This window comes from Salvelinus fontinalis, chromosome 33 (genome assembly GCF_029448725.1).
Source record: "Salvelinus fontinalis isolate EN_2023a chromosome 33, ASM2944872v1, whole genome shotgun sequence".
Lineage (NCBI taxonomy): Eukaryota > Metazoa > Chordata > Actinopteri > Salmoniformes > Salmonidae > Salvelinus > Salvelinus fontinalis.
In genome coordinates, this window is record NC_074697.1 from 11,305,488 (window position 1) to 11,327,354 (window position 21,867).

The 21,867-nt window shown below is 44.6% G+C and overlaps 1 protein-coding gene across 1 annotated transcript in view; it reads right to left on the reverse strand.

Annotated features, from left to right (window-relative positions):
* Positions 1 to 407: 407 nt before the first annotated feature.
* LOC129831708 (metabotropic glutamate receptor 5-like) overlaps positions 408 to 21,867 on the reverse strand; it is a 34,631-nt gene continuing 13,171 nt past the window's right edge. The window contains exons 9-11 of the mRNA XM_055895090.1: positions 20,616 to 20,924; positions 15,437 to 15,603; positions 408 to 13,336 (exon numbers count right to left, since the gene is read on the reverse strand). Coding sequence (XP_055751065.1) covers positions 12,307 to 13,336; positions 15,437 to 15,603; positions 20,616 to 20,924 — 1,506 coding nt within the window. The 3' untranslated portion in view covers positions 408 to 12,306. The remainder of the gene's footprint in view (positions 13,337 to 15,436; positions 15,604 to 20,615; positions 20,925 to 21,867) is intronic.

Consider the following 21,867-nt stretch of genomic DNA (forward strand, 5'->3'; position numbering starts at 1 on the left):
TCAAACAGTTTTGTTATTGAGTCTACTGTGATGTTTATAAAGTGTAATATTGCGATGCAAACTCAAAATGTAATACTCTATATCTGACATGGTACAGGCGTCTCATTTCTTCAATGCCCATAACCATGTGTGTGAGGTGTGTACTTTTGTTTCTAAGTTTATTTATTTTTAACTAACAAGAATCACTCGGTGTTACCCTGATTTAGCCCACCACAGTAAAAGGTTAAGTCTGATTCATAGTGGGCCAATACAGTCTAATGTTGGAGATGTCATGGTGACTGATTGTGAGGGTTTGCAGTTCAGTCTTGGATGTGTCGTTGAAATATCAGCTGATCATTGGCCACAGCTACGACTATCTCAGCCAATCCAAATACATGTTCTTATTAAATAACAGTTGAGTCTTTCAGTAGGACATTACAATGAGAGGTTTTTAATAATGATTCAGAAGTTACTCTGCAGTACATTTACACAATGATTCTGCAATGGCTAGGAAACGGAAGCAAAAACTTGCCACATTTCCTACCTTACGTACCACAGGCCAGTGGATCCCAAACCTTTGTGACCCACCTAAGCCCAGCTGGGACCAAGAGAAACGGTCTGCGACCCACCAGAGGGCCCCGGCTCACCGTTTGGGAAACACTGCTCTGTAGGCTACACTTCACTCTCCTACTCCTTCAAAAGTAAACCTGTTTCTAAACAGCCGTTAACATATATTCTCACGTTTTACAAAGCTGAATGAAACGACTAAATATATCATCAAATATCAACAGAAACCATCTCCAATATCACATGGATAGCATCCTGTTACATTCTACACTTCTACACGCCAGAGAAAGCGGCTCAACCCCAAACCAAACCCAAAGCCCACTGAGTTCGGAGAGCAGCAGACACGGTTGGTTATCAGATTTTGTGTCAGCAGTTAACATGGTCTGTAGAGATTCTATAAAGTTGGCACTGAGTGAAGGAGGTTGGTATCAGAGCCATGTATTTAGAGAGTTGTGCCAATTTTAGAATGTTGAATATTGATCTAATTCTAGACATACAGTTACATAGCAATATTCAAATATACCCCATGTGATGTTAATGTGGAGCTACCATAGAATGTTGCAGTGTCATGTAACAGTGTCATAATGCAGAAACTTCTGGAAATACATGGCTCTGGTTGGTATGAATGAACCATGAGAATGCTCTGTGGAGTGTAGACAGTGTCAGTGTACATCTGTCCTCTCATCTTAGCTGTTTGTCAGTGAATGACTACGGGTGACATCTTGATAGGGTAGAAATGCAGAGACCATTGCATGCATTCCATGTACACACATTAATTATTGAGCTGCCTTGCCTTTCTTTGTCTATTGGAATTCTACATAGTTCATCACCGTTTCTCATGAAATCACAAAGCTAGCACAAATATATGCTGATAAGCTTGATAAATAATCATCACAATGTGATTCAACAACATAAACTGGACTATCTCAAGTGAGCAGTACGAATGTAAACATCACGGTAATTCTAGGCAACATTCATCATCTTATTGACATCTCTAGTGAACATAGAATCTCCATGAATAGAATCTCATTAGAATCACTGTCTTAGTCGTGATTATGGGAGTAAGAAGATATATAATCATTTAGGAATTACAATTATTTCTCAAATCTTTCGATTTGTATTAATTTAAAGAATAAAGAGTACAGTGTACCATGTCATAAACCTTACACTATTTTGTCACAAATGTAGCATAAATTGGACAATGATGTTGACTCTGATGAGATTGTTCTCTGAATAGGCTATCTTACAGAGAAAAAAATAATGCTCAAATACAATTTAGTTCACACGTTTCAACCCATGGAGTGAACTTGAGCACATAGCCATGTCTTGTACATGTCAGGACATGGACACTGTACTGAAATATAAAAACATCCCACATTCAATTCAGCAGCTTCAACATACATACAAAAATAGGGTTGACAATATCTCAGATATCTAGAACAGCTCTCTGTAACTCATATTTGACTGAATCTCCAGTTCCTCTATGTTTTACACAGTAAACATGGTTTGGGTTAAGTTCATCTGAACAGTGTTTATATAGAGCAGACTGAAATACTAACTTCACAGAGTCTTCATATTTATTTATTTAATTTTTTACCTTTATTTAACTAGGCAAGTCAGTTAAGAACACATTAACTGCCTCGTTCAGGGGCAGAACAACAGATATTTACCTTGTCAGCTCAGGGATTCGATCTTGCAACCTTTCGGTTACAAGGCCAACGCTCTAAACACTAGGCTACCTGCCGCCCCATGCAAATCTCCCAATCATTGGATGATTTGAGCAAATAAGACGTCAGTATCACAAGTTAGGACACAGCCCTATAGGAGGAGAATGTGTGTTCCAGCCCTGTGGAATGAGCTGTGTTCTGTCTGTCTCACTGTGGAAACTTCCAGCCCTGTGGAATGAGCTGTGTTCTGTCTGTCTCACTGTGGAAATCTCCAGCCCTGTGGAATGAGTTGTGTTCTGTCTGTCTCACTGTGGAAATCTCCAGCCCTGTGGAATGAGCTGTGTTCTGTCTGTCTCACTGTGGAAATCACCAGCCTTAGCTGATGTGTGTACTATTTTACATTCACAAATATGAGCTCAGGTCAGTTTTCCACAGATCATTTTAGCATTTCTAGGGTTGATCTTAGTGTTGTTTATAGAAATCAGCCTTATAAATAATAGAATAAAATATGAGGAGTTACTGTGAATCGTGTGTTTCTGCCAAGGCATCAGGGTAGAGTAACTCAGAACAGCCCAGTGGGGCAACATGTAGTCGAAGTGCTGAGTCAAGCTGCTACACACACACACACACCCACACACACACACACACACACACACACACACACACACACACACACACACACACACACACACACACACACACACACACACACACACACACACACACACACACACACACAGAACAAGCTGCATCAATACTGTGCTATCTCAACATAAACACGGGTAAATAACACTCCATAGCCACAACAAAGCTATCGCTATCTCAACATTGTTTAAAGGTCATTAGTCAATGGCACTGTTCTGTGATGAATGGTTTCTTAGAGAGTTGTAGGTAGAAGGGAGAGGGGTATGTATAGCCGTGATAGGAGACTGAGGTACTCCAGACTACGGGACTTGTACCCAGTACAGATGTGTGTCATGTACGTGTATGGGTAGTATTGCTTAAGGTTTGAAAATCTGGAATATATTTATATAGAAAATATCCAAAACAATAAAAACAGTTTACTTTTACGAAACCACGTATTACCCAACATGTTACCCTCCCTCCCAAGCCCTCACACCCTTTGGCACGATAATAATATTTTTTTAGGAATTTTTGTATTTTTGATGTATAGTGATTTTTTTGTAATAAAATTACTAGACATTTGAATAGTAACCTACACTCTCACGTTCAATGTAACACCATTTTTTTTGTCATATTGGTACTGTATATGTCACAACATAATCATAATTTTAAAAACATTTCTTTTTGTAAATCTTTTTTTTTAACCTTTTTGATATGTAAATAGAAAATAATTTTAGGATCTGTCATTGCATGCCCTTGTTATGTACAGAACCAGTATGTCTCTCTACTGGACCGTGTCTAAGTGAACAATGGTACCAAGTCACAGGCAGACGTTTATTGTCATGAATCTTGCCCTGGAGGTAGAACGGAGAGATTTGCGCTAGATGAGCCAGTCAAAATGGGAAACCAAAAAAAAAAGAGCTTTTTGGTCATAATTTAAAGGTTACACGTTAGGGTTAATAGTGTGGTTAAGGTTAAGGTTAGGTTGAGGTTTCTAAATCAGCTTTTATGACTTTGTGGCTGGCAGGTTAGTGTTTTTCTTTATGACTCTTGTTCTGGAGGCAGCTCTGCGGAGTGGTCACTAGCTGGCACAGACACAAAGTCATCTAATCTGATTTTAAACCTACATTTGCAGCTGGCATATACAAGGGGAAATCACTCATTTCTGACTCCAGGGCAATAACTACCAACCTGCTACAAAGTCACACACATTGTTATGCCAGAAGTGGATCCGTTTCTGCAAAATTCCTCTGGATCTCACAAATATTGTCATTCTGGCCCTCCTAGCTCTAGAGCCAGAGGGGATACACAGCGCTAAACCAATGTGCTAAAACATCTACAAGCCGTTCTGACAGCATGAAGCAAACATGACTTCAGACATCAGTCAGGGGGCTGGGTGCAATGTTCCCTCTAAACTGCTCGAGTGTGTTGGTGCGCAGTAGCCCTGAGACTGCCGTGCAGCTCCCTTGAGACTGCCGTGCAGCTCCCCTGAGACTGCCGTGCAGCTCCCCTGGAACTGCCGTGCAGCTCCCCTGAGACTGCCGTGCAGCTCCCCTGAGACTGCCGTGCAGCTCCCCTGGGACTGCCGTGCAGCTCCCCTGGGACTGCCGTGCAGCTCCCCTGAGACTGCCGTGCAGCTCCCCTGAGACTGCCGTGCAGCTCCCCTGAGACTGCCGTGCAGCTCCCCTGAGACTGCCGTGCAGCTCCCCTGAGACTGCCGTGCAGCTCCCCTGAGACTGCCACTCAGAAGAAATATCAGCCCACAGAGAGAAGCACAAGGTTGAACGTTACTCAACTTTCTAGAGCAGTGGTCACCAACCGGTCGATCAAGATTGACTGGTCCATCTCCAAGGCATTCCTAGTCGATCTCCAAGGCATTACTAGTCGATGGCCAAACAGTTCTGTGAAAAACCCAACGATAAAGCCTTGTGTTCCTATATTTCTGAGGCGATAGGAGCACCCGATTCAGCTGCCCCGAGTGCCGGGTAGGCGAACTGTTGCCATTTGAACCATTTCAAGTGTCTGAAGGTACAAACCTTTTCTTCCCGGCAGGCCCAGAGAGCAAATCAAATGCACTATAGGTCTACTGCTGGCCAATCGGATGGCTCAGATTACTGTGTCTGCAGTAACGTAGCAGGCATAAAGAAAGCTACAGCAAAGTTGATACTGTGAGATTTCAAAACGTTTAAAACCATGACTACAGAGAGACTGTCAACGAATACAGCAAAGAGCTGCTGTTTTTATGAGTGAGTTTATGTTTAAGTTCTTACTCAGCACTGTCAACACTTTGTATTCAACATTTTTATAAGACATAAAATGAGTTTTCTTCCTATTTCCACTCAGCGCTACAACAAGCACTGCAGCAGTAATGAATGACTACAACAAGCACTGCAGCAGTAATGAATGACTACAACAAGCACTGCAGCAGTAATGAATGACTACAACAAGCACTGCAGCAGTAATGAATGACCACAACAAGCACTGCAACAGTAATGAATGACTACAACAAGCACTGCAGCAGTAATGAATGACTACAACAAGCACTGCAGCAGTAATGAATGACTACAACAAGCACTGCAGCAGTAATGAATGACTACAACAAGCACTGCAGCAGTAATGAATGACTACAACAAGCACTGCAGCAGTAATGAATGACTTCAACAAGCACTGCAGCAGTAATGAATGACCACAACAAGCACTGCAGCAGTAATGAATGACTACAACTAGCACTGCAGCAGTAATGAATGACTTCAACAAGCAGTGCAGCAGTAATGAATGACTACAACAAGCACTGCAGCCGTAATGAATGACTACAACAAGCACTGCAGCAGTAATGAATGACTACAACAAGCACTGCAGCAGTAATGAATGACTACAACAAGCACTGCAGTAGTAATGAATGACTACAACAAGCACTGCAGCAGTAATGAATGAGGAGGACAGTGTGTCTACAGGCTTGTGTTGTTATTATTAATATTAGCAGTTTTGGTCTTTTTTTAGATCAAGGAATATTTCACTTTCTCTGTTCGTAGGAGTAACAAGGTGAATTTGTGCCTGAGGCAGAAATAATGTGGTGCGACTCGAGTTGCCGTCAGCTGGAAGACGATGTCCCTTTTTGGTCAGTGTCAGTGGAGGAAAGAGAGAGAGGAAGGATGTTGAGAGACGGACCCTCAGTCTGCTGCTCTCTCCCTCCGCTGAGACTGACCCTCAGTCTGCTGCTCTCTCCCTCCGCTGAGACGGACCCTCAGTCTGCTGCTCTCTCCCTCCGCTGAGACTGACCCTCAGTCTGCTGCTCTCTCCCTCTGCTGAGACTGACCCTCAGTCTGCTGCTCTCTCCCTCTGCTGAGACTGACCCTCAGTCTGCTGCTCTCTCCCTCCGCTGAGACTGACCCTCAGTCTGCTGCTCTCTCCCTCTGCTGAGACTGACCCTCAGTCTGCTGCTCTCTCCCTCTGCTGAGACTGACCCTCAGTCTGCTGCTCTCTCCCTCCGCTGAGACAGACCATCAGATGGAGGCACCATCAGCCCAGATAAGATAAAAAGCCTAATTATTTAAATTAATGCTCACTCAGCTGTGCTTCACAAGTAATACAACAACGGATCTATTACCGATGTGATCATACAGTCTAGCTCCAATTTTGAAATATAATTTTTTTTAAATTCCCGAACAACAATGCATTGGCAGGTAAATTCAAGCAAAGCCAGTCTGTGGTGATAATGTATTGGGCCTATAGCTTACTGGACAAACCTCATTGCTACAGAACTATTTTTAATTGGTTAATGTTGCATAGGCGTACGTTTTTTAAGTCATGATAAAATAAAATCAGAGCGGTAGATCTCAGGTTGCATTTTGACTCAGAAAGTGATCTTGACTCAGAAAGGGTTGGTGACCACTGGTCCAGAGTTTTCCCTGTTAACACTGTGTCACGTTCCTGACCTGTTTTCTGTTATTTTTGTATGTGTTTAGTTGGTCAGGGCGTGAGTTGGGGTGGGCATTCTATGTTTTGTGTTTCTATGTTTAGATCATTGGAAATTAGCCTTATATGGTTCTCAATCAGAGACAGGTGTTTGACGTTTCCTCTGATTGAGAATCATATATAGGTAGGCTGTTCACACTGTTTGTTTGTGGGTGGTTGTCTTCCGTGTCTGTGTATGTGCACCACACGGGACTGTTTCGTTTTGTCGTTCGTGTATGTAGTTTGTTCCTGTTCGTGAGTTCTTCGTGTATTTATGTAAGTTCCATGTTCAGGTCTGTCTACGTCGTTTTGTTATTTTGGTAATCCTTTCCAGTGTTTTTCGTGTTTCGTCTTTTCTTTAATAAATTCGTTATGTCAAACTTTCATGCTGCGGTTTGGTCCAATCCCTACTCCTCTTCGGACGAAGAGGAGGAGGACAATCGTTACAGAACCACCCACCAACCATGGATCAAGCAGCGTGAGACGAACCAGCAGCAGTGGCCAAAGAACCAGGACTCGTAGACTTGGGAGGAAATATGGGACGGAAAGGGACCCTGGGCTCAACCAGGAGAATATCGTCGCCCCAAAGCTGAGCTGGAGGCAGCGAAAGCAGAGAGGCGGCGATATGAGGAAGCAGCACGGAAACAAGGCTGGAAGCCCGTAAGTCAAACCCAAAAATTTCTTGGGGGGCGCTCTCGGGTAGTTTAGTTGGGTCAGTCGGGAGACGTGAACCAACTCCTCCTGCTTACCGTAAGTAGCCGCTAGAGCCTTCCACCAGACAGGAGCAGCCAGAGCCTTCCGCCAGACAGGAGCAGCCAGATCCTTCCGCCAGACAGGATCAGCCAGAGCCTTCCGCCAGACAGGATCAGCCAGAGCCTTCCGCCAGACAGGATCAGCCAGAGCCTTCCGCCAGCCATGACCAGCCAGAGCCGTCATCCAGCCATGACCAGCCAGAGCCGTCAGCCAGCCATGACCAGCCAGAGCCGTCATCCAGCCATGACCAGCCAGAGCCGTCATCCAGCCATGACCAGCCAGAGCCGTCATCCAGCCATGACCAGCCAGAGCCGTCATCCAGCCATGACCAGCCAGAGCCGTCATCCAGCCATGACCAGCCAGAGCCGTCATCCAGCCATGACCAGCCAGAGCCGTCACCCAGCCATGAGCCGTCATCCAGCCATGAGCCGTCATCCAGCCAGGATCCGCCAGAGCCAGCCAGCCAGGATCCGCCAGAGCCAGCCAGCCAGGATCCGCCAGAGCCAGCCAGCCAGGATCCGCCAGAGCCAGCCAGCCAGGATCCGCCAGAACCTGCCAGCCAGGATCCGCCAGTCAATCGGGTGTTGCCCCTCATTCTGGTGTTGCCCCTCATTCCGGTGTTGCCCCTCATTCCGGTGTTGCCCCTCATTCCGGTGTTGCCCCTCATTCCGGTGCTGCCCCTCATTCCGGTGCTGCCCCTCAGTCCGGTGCTGCCCCTCAGTCCAGTGCTGCCCCTCAGTCCAGTGCTGCCCCTTAATCCAGTGGGGTTAGTTTGGAGGGTGGTCATTGGGAGGAGGCTAAAAAAGCGGGGATTTATTATGGTGGGATGGGGACCACACCCAGACCTTGAGCCGCCATCGTGGACAGATGCCCACCCAGAACCTCCCCTAGACTTTTGGTGGTGCGTCCGGAGTTCGCACCTTGAGGGGGGGGGGGGGGGTTCTGTCACGTTCCTGACCTGTTTTCTGTTATTTTTGTATGTGTTTAGTTGGTCAGGGCGTGAGTTGGGGTGGGCATTCTATGTTTTGTGTTTCTATGTTTAGATCATTGGAAATTAGCCTTATATGGTTCTCAATCAGAGACAGGTGTTTGACGTTTCCTCTGATTGAGAATCATATATAGGTAGGCTGTTCACACTGTTTGTTTGTGGGTGGTTGTCTTCCGTGTCTGTGTATGTGCACCACACGGGACTGTTTCGTTTTGTCGTTCGTGTATGTAGTTTGTTCCTGTTCGTGAGTTCTTCGTGTATTTATGTAAGTTCCATGTTCAGGTCTGTCTACGTCGTTTTGTTATTTTGGTAATCCTTTCCAGTGTTTTTCGTGTTTCGTCTTTTCTTTAATAAATTCGTTATGTCAAACTTTCATGCTGCGCTTTGGTCCAATCCCTACTCCTCCTCTTCGGACGAAGAGGAGGAGGACAATCGTTACACACTGTCAACGTTTTTCTTTACTGTGGCAATTGTGATTGAATCAAGGCAATATTAGCCACTTGCAATGCAGCATATCGAACCTAAACTAAATATGAAAGAGATTTTGTTGTAGGCAGAACACATCGGTGTAGGATTCTAGTGCATTGACATGCACTACGCAGCTTGTACTCTGCAGACGTTCCACAAAGTTTGCTGCCTCAGTGTCTTTAGATATTTTTGTCAGATGTTACTAAGGAATACTGAAGTATAATTACAGGCATTTCATATGTGTCAAAGGCTTCCATTGACAATTACATGAAGTTGATGCAAAGAGTCAATATTTGTTGTTGACCCTTCTGGTTGACCCTTCTTTTTCAAGACCTCTGCAATCCGCCCTGGCATGCTGTCAATTAACTTCTGGGCCACATCCTGACTGATGGCAGCCCATTCTTGCAGGATTGACCACAAGTTCTCAATGTGATTAAGGTCTGGGGAGTTTCCTGGCCATGGACCCAAAATATCGATGTTTTGTTCCCCGAGCCACTTAGTTATCACTTTTGCCTTATGGCAAGTTGCTCCATCATGCTGGAAAAGGCATTGTTCGTCACCATACTGTTCCTGGTTGGTTGGGAGAAGTTGCTCTTGGAGGATGTGTTGGTATCATTCTTTATTCATGGCTGTGTTTTTAGGCAAAATTGTGAGTGAGCCCACTCCCTTGGCTGAGAAGCAACCCCACACATGAATGGTCTCAAGATGCTTTACTGTTGGCATGACACAGGACTGATGGTAGCGCTCACCTTGTCTTCTCCGGACAAGCTTTTTTCCAGATGCCCCAAACAATCGGAAAGGGGATTCATCAGAGAAAATGAGTCCTCAGCAGTCCAATCCCTGTACCTTTTGCAGAATATCAGTCTGTCCCTGATGTTTTTCCTGGAGAGAAGGGGCTTCTTTGCTGCCCTTCTTGACACCAGGCCATCCTCCAAAAGTCTTCGTCTCACTGTGCGTGCAGATGCACTCACACCTGCATGCTGCCATTCCTGAGCAAGCTCTGTACTGGTGGTGCCCCGATCCCGCAGCTGAATCAACTTTAGGAGACAGTCCTTGCGCTTGCTGGACTTTCTTGGGCGCCCTGAAGCCTTCTTCACAACAATTGAACCGCTCTCCTTCAAGTTCTTGATGATCCGATAAATGGTTGATTTAGGTGCAATCTTACTGGCAGCAATATCCTTACCTGTGAAGCCCTTTTTGTGCAAATCAATGATGACGGCACGTGTTTCCTTGCAGGTAACCATGTTTGACAGAGGAAGAACAATGATTCCAAGCACCACTCTCCTTTTGAAGCTTCCAGTCTGTTATTCGAACTCAATCAGCATGACAGAGTGATCTCCAGCCTTGTCCTCGTCAACACTCACACCTGTGTTAACGAGAGAATCACTGACATGATGTCAGCTGGTCCTTTTGTGGCAGGGCTGAAATTCAATGGAAATGTGTTTTGGGGATTCAGTTAATTTGCATGGCAAAGAGGGACTTTGCAATTAATTGCAGTTCATCCGATCACCCTTCATAACATTCTGGAGTATATGCAAATTGCCATCATACAAACTGAGGCAGCAGACTTTGTGAAAATTAATATTTGTGTAATTCTCAAAACTTTTGGCCACGACTGTATACAGACCAGTGTGGCATAACCAATCAGAGCTGCAGTAGTTCGGTATGCAAATAGACCATTGCCATATATGGTTCTGTTCCATTTACTTTGAACTGGACTGTGTTTACAGCATGTACAGCATGAGTGGTGGTGAGTAGATGAGCTTGTTGAGATCAAAGCGAGGGGATACATGTTGTCACATGTGCACATTTTGTTCATATCCTTTGCTAGTTAGTGAGTTATTAGGCCAGTTCTAGATAATTTGTAGTCAGCAGCAGGGGAGTGATTGAGCACAAAACATGTACATTTCTAGACATCCTTGAAAAAAGAGGAGTCAGGTAAAGAGACTTTTTTGTCTTAAAGGGGCAGTGTTGTAGTTTGAGACAGGCTTGAATAATCTAAGTAGCCAATAGGCAGAGGGCATAATTTGTCTGATTCCCTGTAATAATAGTATGGGAATAATAATGCATTTTATTTTGTAAAGTGGTTTCTTACATCAAACAACTCAACAACATATTGTATCCTACTTGGCCACTGTGAAAACTGTCATTTAAACGGTAAACACGCACTGGAAGTTTCACAGAATTTTAACAATGTTCAAGTTTGCGCTCAGCAGACCAGAAATTTGCTCAGCGCCTACATTTGTTTTGAGGGAGCATTGCCTGCATGTCTAGTTCACTTTAGTTTGATTGATTTTACTACTTGAATCAGGATAGTTTTCTAGCACGTTACGGACTACTGTATAACTGTTCAATACTGGTTAGTTTAGTAGAATGCCTCCTCAGAATCACAAACACAGAGGTGTGAAAAGTTTGGTCCCAAAGCTTCAGGAATCATGTAGAAAATATTATACATTCAAACTTCTGAAGTAAATAATTGTCCAAAAGACCTCAAAGATCAAAGAAACACAGAGAGAGAAAGAGAGAGAGAGGGGGGGAAACATTATTTCATACTATACATGGTATGTATAAACAGAAGCATCTGATATTTTGATGCCATCCAAGATCTTTTTGTATTTACACTTTTCGTCAAAACAGCCAAAATACACGTGTGTGTGTTTGTGTGTGTGTCTGCGTGCATGCGTGTGTGTGTCTGCGTCCATGTGTGTGTGTGTGTGTGTGTGTTGGGGCGCCAGTGGCCATAGCTGCTCTGCCCAGCCCTTATAGTTATGCCATGTGTCCATGGCAGCAGCTGGTCAGTCCTGTGAGGTTAGAGGATCTTACACACTCAGTAGGTCCACACGTGTCAGGTGCCCCCTACCACAATAAACATCTCTAATTATTTCACAGCCGTTTTAGTTTAAGGCCACTACCAAAAGAAAGACCAAACACACCTCTAAGAAGAGACTTACGGCCATACTTTTAAACACCAGAACGCTAAAGTATTTTTCTGTAGTCCTTGTTCTCGCTTTGGATGCTAAATTAGACTTCATTATACTTCACCTCGCTGCTAACTGAACACATGTAAACACAAACACTGCAGGTCACCGTCCAATGACATCACCCGATTATGTGTCCTGCTCCTGTCGCTCCATCTAACAGGGCTGTCACCTCTCTGAGGGACTGGCCAATCTTCTCTCGTTCTCCCGCTATCACAAGGCAGCCATCTCCATTTTCTCCCCCAAGATACTGTTCTTTCTCTGGCCCCCTCTCCGTCTCTGTCCTTTCACTCTCCTCCTCTTCTCCTCATCTCCTCTCATCCTTCTCTCACAGTGAGGAAGAGCTCTGGCTGTAGTTTCTCAGGGTCAGCATTTCGTATTTGGGTGGAGGGGACGAGGGCGGGGGCAGACACAGGGTGGACTCTGAGACCGGGGAGCCACTGCCCGACCCCAGCGAATCACGGAAGGGCGAGGGCGGGGTCAGATTCATTAGCTCCTCTTCCAGCTCTGGCCTCCTTAAAGGGGACCCCGCCCCTACAGTGATGTGTCGCACTGGAGATGGGGAGGCCTGAGGGTGAGGCAGGGGGTGAGGGTGAGAGAGACGGTGAGGGGAGTGTGGCAGGGGGTGAGGGTGAGAGAGACGGTGAGGGGAGTGTGGCAGGGGGTGAGCGAGGCAGGCGCATCCATCTACGTTGGACTCTACAGGGGGGATGGGCTGCACGTCAGCGTATGTGGTCATGGTGGGGGGGAGGGGGATCTCCCGGGGGAGGAGGAAGGGGTCTGCATGGTGGGAGGGCGTCAGGGTGTGTGTGTGGGCGTGTGTGTGAGAGTGTGTGTGTGAGTGTGTGGGAGACGGGGAGAGCATCATGCTGTTGAGCTCGCTGATGTTGGCAGTGAAACGGTTAACCACGCAGCTGATCTGATCCATCAGAGAACTGTCACACACATCGCCCCCGCCGACAGAACCCCCGGTCAGGTAGCTTGGTACGCCCATGACAAGTGGCTCATCCCTTAGTCCCGCCCCATGCATACGCTGGCTGACAGTGCTGATTGGTGAAGGGGTCTGAGGCCGGTAGGTGATTGGGTATCTCTCCTCGGGGTATCTCTCTTCTGCCTCTGTGAGTTCATACAGAGTCTTGTCTGCATCAGAGTGGGAGTGGGGTAGGGAGGGAAAGGGCATATGGGGGAGCAGGTCAGCGCCCCCACTGTAGCGCCCCTCTGGGGTCTTGGAGAAGGGCTTGATGACAGCTGTCTGGTTATTCTCCTTCCTCTTGATGTGGAACGACAGGCGCTGCCACAGGTGGTTTCCACGGGAACCCCGCTCCGTCTGGGCCCAAGATACTGACTTTCCATTGGAGCTGTAGAGACAGGAAACCGGAAGTGAAAACAAGAAATTAAATAAGTGTGTTTCAGCTGGTGCATATCAGTGTAGAAACCATTTTCTCTATTCCTCCCCTCCATCTCCCCTCTCCCAATTGTCAGGTTAATTAGTGTGATTAATCTATGATGGAGCGTCTGATTAAATCATGCTGCTATGGGAGGACTCATATAACCTCAGCACACAGACAACGGGAAGAAAGAGCCGGAAAGAGGAATGTTTCTGACACATTTTACATGGCGTTCTTTTCCAGAGCCACTTATCGTAGTGCGTGCATACATTTTCCATACATTTTCCATACATTTTCCATACATTTTCTCGTACTGGTCCCTCGTGAGAATCAAACCCACAATCTTTGCGTTGCAAATGCCATGCTCTACCAACTGAGCCACATGGGACCACATCTTATACTGGTCTGGTTGTAGTCTTGGCAAACGAGACCATAACCAGCTGACTAAAGAGAATGTCTTTTTCTCTTTTCCTTTTGACTCTGTGGAGCAGCACGTTGTCATTTCATATGGCTGGTCACATGGTTGTTCCATTACAGATGGAGAGCTTGGTCACATGGTTGTTCCATTACAGATGGAGAGCTTGGTCACATGGTTGTTCCATTACAGATGGAGAACTTGGTCACATGGTTGTTCCATTACAGATGGAGAACTTGGTCACATGGTTGTTCCATTACAGATGGAGAACTTGGTCACGTGGTTGTTCCATTACAGATGGAGAACTTGGTCACATGGTTGTTCCATTATAGATGGAAAACTTGGTCACATGGTTGTTTCATTAGAGATGGAGAACTTGGTCACGTGGTTGTTCCATTAGAGATGGAGAACTTGGTCACGTGGTTGTTCAATTAGAGATGGAGAACTTGGTCACGTGGTTGTTCCATTACAGATGGAGAGCTTGGTCACGTGGTTGTTCCATTACAGATGGAGAGCTTGGTCACATGGTTGTTCCATTACAGATGGAGAGCTTGGTCACATGGTTGTTCCATTACAGATGGAGAACTTGGTCACATGGTTGTTCCATTAGAGATGGAGAGCTTGGTCACGTGGTTGTTCCATTAGAGATGGAGAACTTGGTCACGTGGTTGTTCCATTAGAGATGGAGAACTTGGTCACATGGTTGTTCCATTAGAGATGGAAAACTTGGTCACATGGTTGTTCCATTAGAGATGGAGAACTTGGTCACGTGGTTGTTCCATTAGAGATGGAGAACTTGGTCACATGGTTGTTCCATTAGAGATGGAGAACTTGGTCACGTGGTTGTTCCATTAGAGATGGAGAACTTGGTCACATGGTTGTTCCATTAGAGATGGAGAACTTGGTCACATGGTTGTTCCATTAGAGATGGAGAACTTGGTCACATGGTTGTTCCATTAGAGATGGAGAACTTGGTCACGTGGTTGTTCCATTAGAGATGGAGAACTTGGTCACGTGGTTGTTCCATTAGAGATGGAGAACTTGGTCACATGGTTGTTCCATTAGAGATGGAGAACTTGGCCTTTAGCTCATCCTCTTCCAATTGTTTTTTATCTTCCTCCTCTTTCTCTCTCCCCCCTCTCTCTCCCCTTCTCTCTCTCTCCCCTTCTCTCTCTCTCCCCCCCTCTCTCCCCCTCTCTCGCTCCCCCTCTCTCTCTCGCTCCCCCTCTCTCTCTCTCTCTCTCTCTCTCTCTCTCTCTCTCTCTTTCCCTTCGCTCTCTCTCTCCCCACTCTCTCTTTCTCCTGGAAAGTGGCGTCTGCATAATCAGGTGTGCAGGTCGGACTCAGGTCAGACAGAGAGAGACAGACTCATAGTGGCTGGGAAAGCTTTGACTCAGATGGCCTTCATTGAAATGGCCCTGCACTAAAAAGGCTGTTATTGAAACTGCCCTCAAATGAGATTCACTTAGCGAGCAGTGGCCCAGCACCGATCTCTGAAACATTCCTCAGGTAAACTCTACCTCCTGTGTGACCCCAAACAGCCTCTACAGCATCTCTATGTATTCCCTGCGACACACACACACACACACACACACACACACACACACACACACACACACACACACACACACACACACACACACACACACACACACCTGAGTGTCTCTCCGGCGGAGCCGCGTCGCCTCCAGAGGTTGGCCAGGCTGGAGGAGCGGCTGGCAGCCGAGGAGGACTTCCCATCGCCCACATGCATGCGTACCACCGTGCTCGTAGTGAAGGCACTGCGCACGTTACGCTCCGGCTTGGCCAGGATGATATACACCTGGAGAGAGAGACAGACGGAAGAGCTTCATAACCCTTCATAAGCATAGACAGCACACTAGGCACTATATAACACTATTATTACCCTTCCCAAACCCCTTATAACCAATACGTTTTTGTGAAAGAGCACAGTTTGAAAGATATGGCAAATAGAAATTGTGTTTTGCGGGTACTATTTAAAAGACTGGTGTTTTGCGGGTACTATTTAATGAAGCTGGTGTTTTGCGGGTACTATTTAATGAAGCTGGTGTTTTGCGGGTACTATTTAATGAAGCTGGTGTTTTGCGGGTACTATTTAATGAAGCTGGTGTTTTGCGGGTACTATTTAATGAAGCTGGTGTTTTGCGGGTACTATTTAATGAAGCTGGTGTTTTGCGGGTACTATTTAATGAAGCTGGTGTTTTGCGGGTACTATTTAATGAAGCTGGTGTTTTGCGGGTACTATTTAATGAAGCTGGTGTTTTGCGGGTACTATTTAATGAAGCTGGTGTTTTGCGGGTACTATTTAATGAAGCTGGTGTTTTGCGGGTACTATTTAATGAAGCTGGTGTTTTGCGGGTACTATTTAATGAAGCTGGTGTTTTTTGCGGGTACTATTTAATGAAGCTGCCAGTTGAGGACTTGTGAGGCGTCTGTTTCTCGAACTAGACACTCTAATGTACTTGTCCTCTTGCTCAGTTGTGCACCTCCCACTCCTCTTTTTATTCTGGTTAAAACCAGTTTGCGCTGCTCTGTGAAGGGAGTAGGACACAGCGTTGTACCAGATCTTCAGTTTCTTGGCAATTTATCACATGGAATAGCCTTCATTTCTCAGAACAAGAATAGACTGACAAGTTTCAGAAGAAAGGCCTTTGTTTCTGGCCATTTTGAGCCTTTAATCGAACCCACAAATACTGATGCTCCAGATACTCAACTAGTCTAAAGAAGGCCAATTTTATTGCTTCTTTAATCAGCACAACAGTTTTCAGATGTGCTAACATAATTGCAAAAGGGTTTTCTAATGACCAATTAGCCTTTTAAAATGATCAACTTGGAATAGCTAACACAACGTGCCATTGGAACACAGGAGTGATGGTTGCTGATAATGGGCCTCTGTACGCCTATGTAGATATTCCATTAAAAATCAACCGTTTCCAGCTACAATAGTCGTGTACAACATTAACAATGTCTACACTGTACTTCTAATCAATTTGATGTTATTTTAATGGACCAAAAATTTGCTTTTCTTTCAAAAACAAGGACATTTCTAAGTGACCCCAAAGTTTTGAACGGTAGTGTAGATACAGTTGAAGTCGGAAGTTTACCTACACCTTAGCCAAATACATTTAAACTCAGTTGCTCACAATTACTGACAATTTAATCCAAGTAAAAATTCCCTGTCTTAGGTCAGTTAGGATCACCACTTTATTTTAAGAATGTGAAATGTCAGAATAATAGTAGAGAGAATGATTTATTTCAGCTTTAATTTATTTCATCACATTCCCAGTAGGTCAGAAGTTTACATACACTCAATTAGTATTTGGTAGCATTGCCTTGAAATTATTTAACTTGGGTCAAATGTTTCAGGTAGCCTTCCACAAGTTTCCCACAATAAGTCCTGAAAGAGCTGGTGTACCCGAGTCAGGTTTGTAGGCCTCTTTGCTTGCACACGCCTTTTCAGTTCTGCCTCACAAATTTTCTATAGGATTGAGGTCAGGGCTTTGTGATTGCCACTACAATACCTTGACTTTGTTGTCCTTAAGCCATTTTGCCACAACTTTGGAAGTATGCCATTTGGAAGACCCATTTGCGACCAAGCTTTAACTTCCTGACTGATGTCTTGAGATGTTGCTTCAATATATCCACATAATTTTTCTCCTCATGATGCCATCTATTTTGTGAAGTGCACCAGTCCCTCCTGCAGCAAAGCACCCCCACAACATGGTGCTGCAACCCCCGTGCTTCACGGTTGGGATGGTGTTCTTCAGATTGCAAGCCTCCCCCTTTTTCCTCCAAACATAACGGTGGTCATTATGGCCTAACAGTTCTATTTTTGTTTCATCAGACCAGAGGACATTTCTTCAAAAATTACGATCTTTGTCCCCATGTGCAGTTGCAAACCGTAGTCTGGCTTTTTTATGTTTTTTTTATTTTTTATTTCTATGGCGATTTTGGAGCAGTGGCTTCTTCCTTGCTGAGCGGCCTTTCAGGATATGTCAATATAGGACTCGTTTTACTGTGGATATAGATACTTTTGTACCTGTTTCCTCCAGAATCTGCACAAGGTCCTTTGCTGTTGTTCTGGGATTGATTTACACTTTTCGCACCAAAGTACGTTAATCTCTAGGAGACAGAACGCATCTCCTTCCTGAGCGGTATGACGGCTGCGCAGTCCCATGGTGTTTATACTTGCGTACTATTGTTTGTACAGATGAACGTGGTACCTTCAGGCATTTGGAAATGGCTCCCAAGGATGAACCAGACTTGTGGAGTTGTAGAATTCTTTTATGAGGTCTTGGCTGATTTCTTTTGATTTTCCCATGATATCAAGCTATTATGCACTAAGTTTGAAGGTAGGCCTTGAAATACATCCACAGGTACACCTCCATTTGAATCAAAGTATGTCAATTAGCCTATCAGAAGCTTCTAAAGCCAAGACATCATTTTCTGGAATTTTCCAAGCTGTTTAAAGGCACAGTTAAACCTGATGAGGATAGAGGGCGCTATTTACACTTTGGGGGAAAAACGTGCCCAATTTAAACGGCCTCGTACTCTATTCTTGCTCGTACAATATGCATATTATTATTACTATTGTATAGAAAACACTCTCTAGTTTCTAAAATCATTTGAATTTTGTCTGTGAGTAAAACAGAACTCATTTGGCAGCACACTTTCTGACCAGGAAGTGGAAAGTCTGAAAATTATGCTCTGTTCAAGGGCCTGCCTATAAATGGGCATGATACGTATGAGTATACATGCACGTCATACACCTTCCCCTAGATGTCAAGAGGAAGTGAGAGAAAAAATGAAGTGTTTATCTTGGTCTGAGGTGGAATATATCCTCTTGGCACGACGAGTCATCCATTTCGTGTTTTCTGGAGAGCGCGCAGATGGACCTGGAATTGCCTTTTGAAAAGCCGTCGTTATAGGCGACTACTATCTCCGGCTTTGATTTTATTTGATACATGTCACAATATCATCGTAAAGTATGTTTTTTCAATATAGTTTTATTCGATTTTTGAAATTTATTCGGGACGTTAGGTGTGTTGCGTTGTGTGCCTTTTTTCAGAAAGGAGAGCTTCGCGCCACTTAGCCAGTGTGCTTGCTAATTCAAGAGGGAAAAACGATGTTCTAAATCCAAACAACGACTGTTCTGGACAAAGGACCCCTTGTACAACATTCTGATGGAAGATCACCAAAAGTAAGAAACATTTTATGATGCTATTTCATATATCTGTCGAACTGTATACTAGTAGTTTTGCGCCCCGGTTTTGGCCACTCTCTCGCTATAACATAAGCCTTATGTCGTAATGAAGATATTTTTAGAATTCTAACACTGCGATTGCATTAAGAACTAATGGATCTATCATTTCCTATACAACATGTATTTTTTTGTAATGTTTATGAATAGCTATTTGGTCAGAATAGGTGAGAGTCTAATAGAAATATCCGCACATTCTGGGAAAAGGAAGCTACATTAGCATAATGGATAACCACTGATTTCAGCTCTAAATTGCACATTTTCGAACAAAACATAAGTGTATGCATAACCTGATGTTATAGGACTGTCATCTGAGGAAGGTTTATGAAGGTTAGTGAAAATTGATATCTTTTGCTGGTTTATTCGCTAACGCTAACGTGCCTATTGCTATCGCTAACGTGCCTTGATGAATGAATGCGGTTGTGTGTAGGCTATTGTAGTAAGCTAATATAATGCTATATTGTGTTTTCGCTGTAAAACACTTAAAAAATCTGAAATATTGGCTGGATTCACAAGATGCTTGTCTTTCATTTGCTGTACGCGGTGCACTTTTCAGAAATGTTTTATGATGAGTATTTAGGTATTCCACGTTGGTCTCTATAATTACTCTGGCTGCTTCGGTGCTATTTTTGACGGTAGCTGTGATGGTAGCTGCAATGTAAAACTGATTTATACCTCAAATATGCACATTTTTCGAACAAAACATAGATTTATTGTGTAACATGTTATAAGACTGTCATCTGATGAAGTTGTTTCTTGGTTAGTTTGGTTGGTTCTTGGTTAGTTAGGTTGGCTTTGTGCATGCTACCTGTGCTGTGAAAAATGTCTGTCCTTCTTTCGTATTTGGTGGTGAGCTAACATAAATATACATGCTGTTTTCGCTGTAAACATTTAAAAAATCGGACATGTTGACTGGATTCACAAGATGTGTATCTTTCATTTGCTGTATTGGACTTGTTAATGTGTGAAAGTTAAATATTTCCCAAAAATATTTTTTGAATTTCGCGCTCTGCCTTTTCATTGGAATGTGGGAGGAGTTCCGCTAGCGGAACGCCTGGGCTGTAAAGGTTAACTTAGTGTATGTAAACTTCTGACCCACTGGAATTGTGATACAGTGAATTATAAATTAAATAATCTGTCTGTAAACAATTGTTGGATAAATTACTTGTGTCATGCACACAGTAGATGTCCTAACCGACACGCCAAAACTATAGTTTGTTATAAAGAAATTTGTGGAGTGGTTGAAAAACGAGTTTAAATGACTCTAACCTATGTATGTAAACTTCCGACTTCAAATGTATATTTGCAAAAAAAATATGTGGGGGATTGGAAGTGATGCAGACAATTACATTGATGGAAGCTACAATCTACCAGCAATATTAAAGCTGATCTACCCCCTAAAAATAAATAAATAAAATACAAATAAAAAACCTTATAACCAAACACAATCTTCCAAAAAACATTCCTTTTCAAGTCCCTCAGTCGACCTCCTTTGTTGTTAAAGCTGAAGTTTGTTGGGCTCCACTTTCTATCTCTAGTGTTGTGTGTCTTACCTTGGGTGCGAACATGCAGCAAAGCGCCACAGTGGCACTGAGGCTGACGCTAAAGCACATGGTGATGATCTTGTAGTTGGAACCGAAGTAGATGGGCACGAAGGCCAGCCAGATGATACAGGTGGTGTACATGGTGAAGGCGATGTACTTGGCCTCGTTGAAGTTGGCCGGGACGTTACGCGTCTTGAAGGCGTAGAAGGTGCAGCTCATGATCAGCAGGCCGTTGTAGCCCAGCGGCGCCACCACGCCCAGGTTGGTGGTGTAACAGATGAGGTTGACCTGCCGGATGCTGGGGTAGTCATGGATCACCTGCAGGTAGTAAAGCCATCAATGTGTCACGTTGTGTGAAGGACCGGGACACAGGCGCAGGAATGCGTAATAGGGTTTCTTATTTTACCCAAATTACGGTGTGCCATGTAAAGGCACGGGGACGAATACCAAACAAACACTATACACAAACACAGGTTTGAAACCCAAACAAAAGAGCGAGGAGTACCTCGAATAAATAACACGAGTGCACAATGATTATCACATAGGATGAGACCCGTAATCATCTGCGCAATTCACAAGGGCACGACAGCCCAAAACACACAGCACAGGTCCTCACACGCACCAACGGACATTGTAACAATAATGGACAGCACCATGGTGAACAAAGGACACATATGTACAAATACAATCAGTGGAAATAGGGGACAGGTGTGAGCGATGAATGTTCCAGAGGGATCCGTGACAGTACCCCGCCCCCGACGTGCTGCACCAGCTGCGCAACGACACCGGTCTCGAGGACGATCACAGGAACGCAGTGTGGGTCGATCAGGACCTGATGCAATTGCGGAAGTTTTGTGGCGGCGTCGGACAGGCCGGTTGTAGCTGCTGAAGTTGTGTCGTCGGACGGACCCGTTGTTGCGATGTCGAACGACCCAGTTGCAGCTGCTAAAGTTGAGGCGGCGCCGGATGGACCAGTCGCAGCGTCGTCGGATGTCTCCCTCAATGGTCGATTATTCTGCCATGTTGGCATGAAGGATCGGGACACAGGCACAGGAATGCGTAATAGAGGTTTTTCTGTAACCCAAACTACGGCGTGCCGTGTAAATGCACGGGAACGAAGACAAAAACAAGCACTATACAAAAACCCAGGGTTGAAACCCAAACAAAAGAGCGAGGAGTACCTCGAATAAATAACACTAGAGCACAATGATTATCACACGGGACGAGACCCGTAATCATCTGCGCAATCCACAAGGGCACG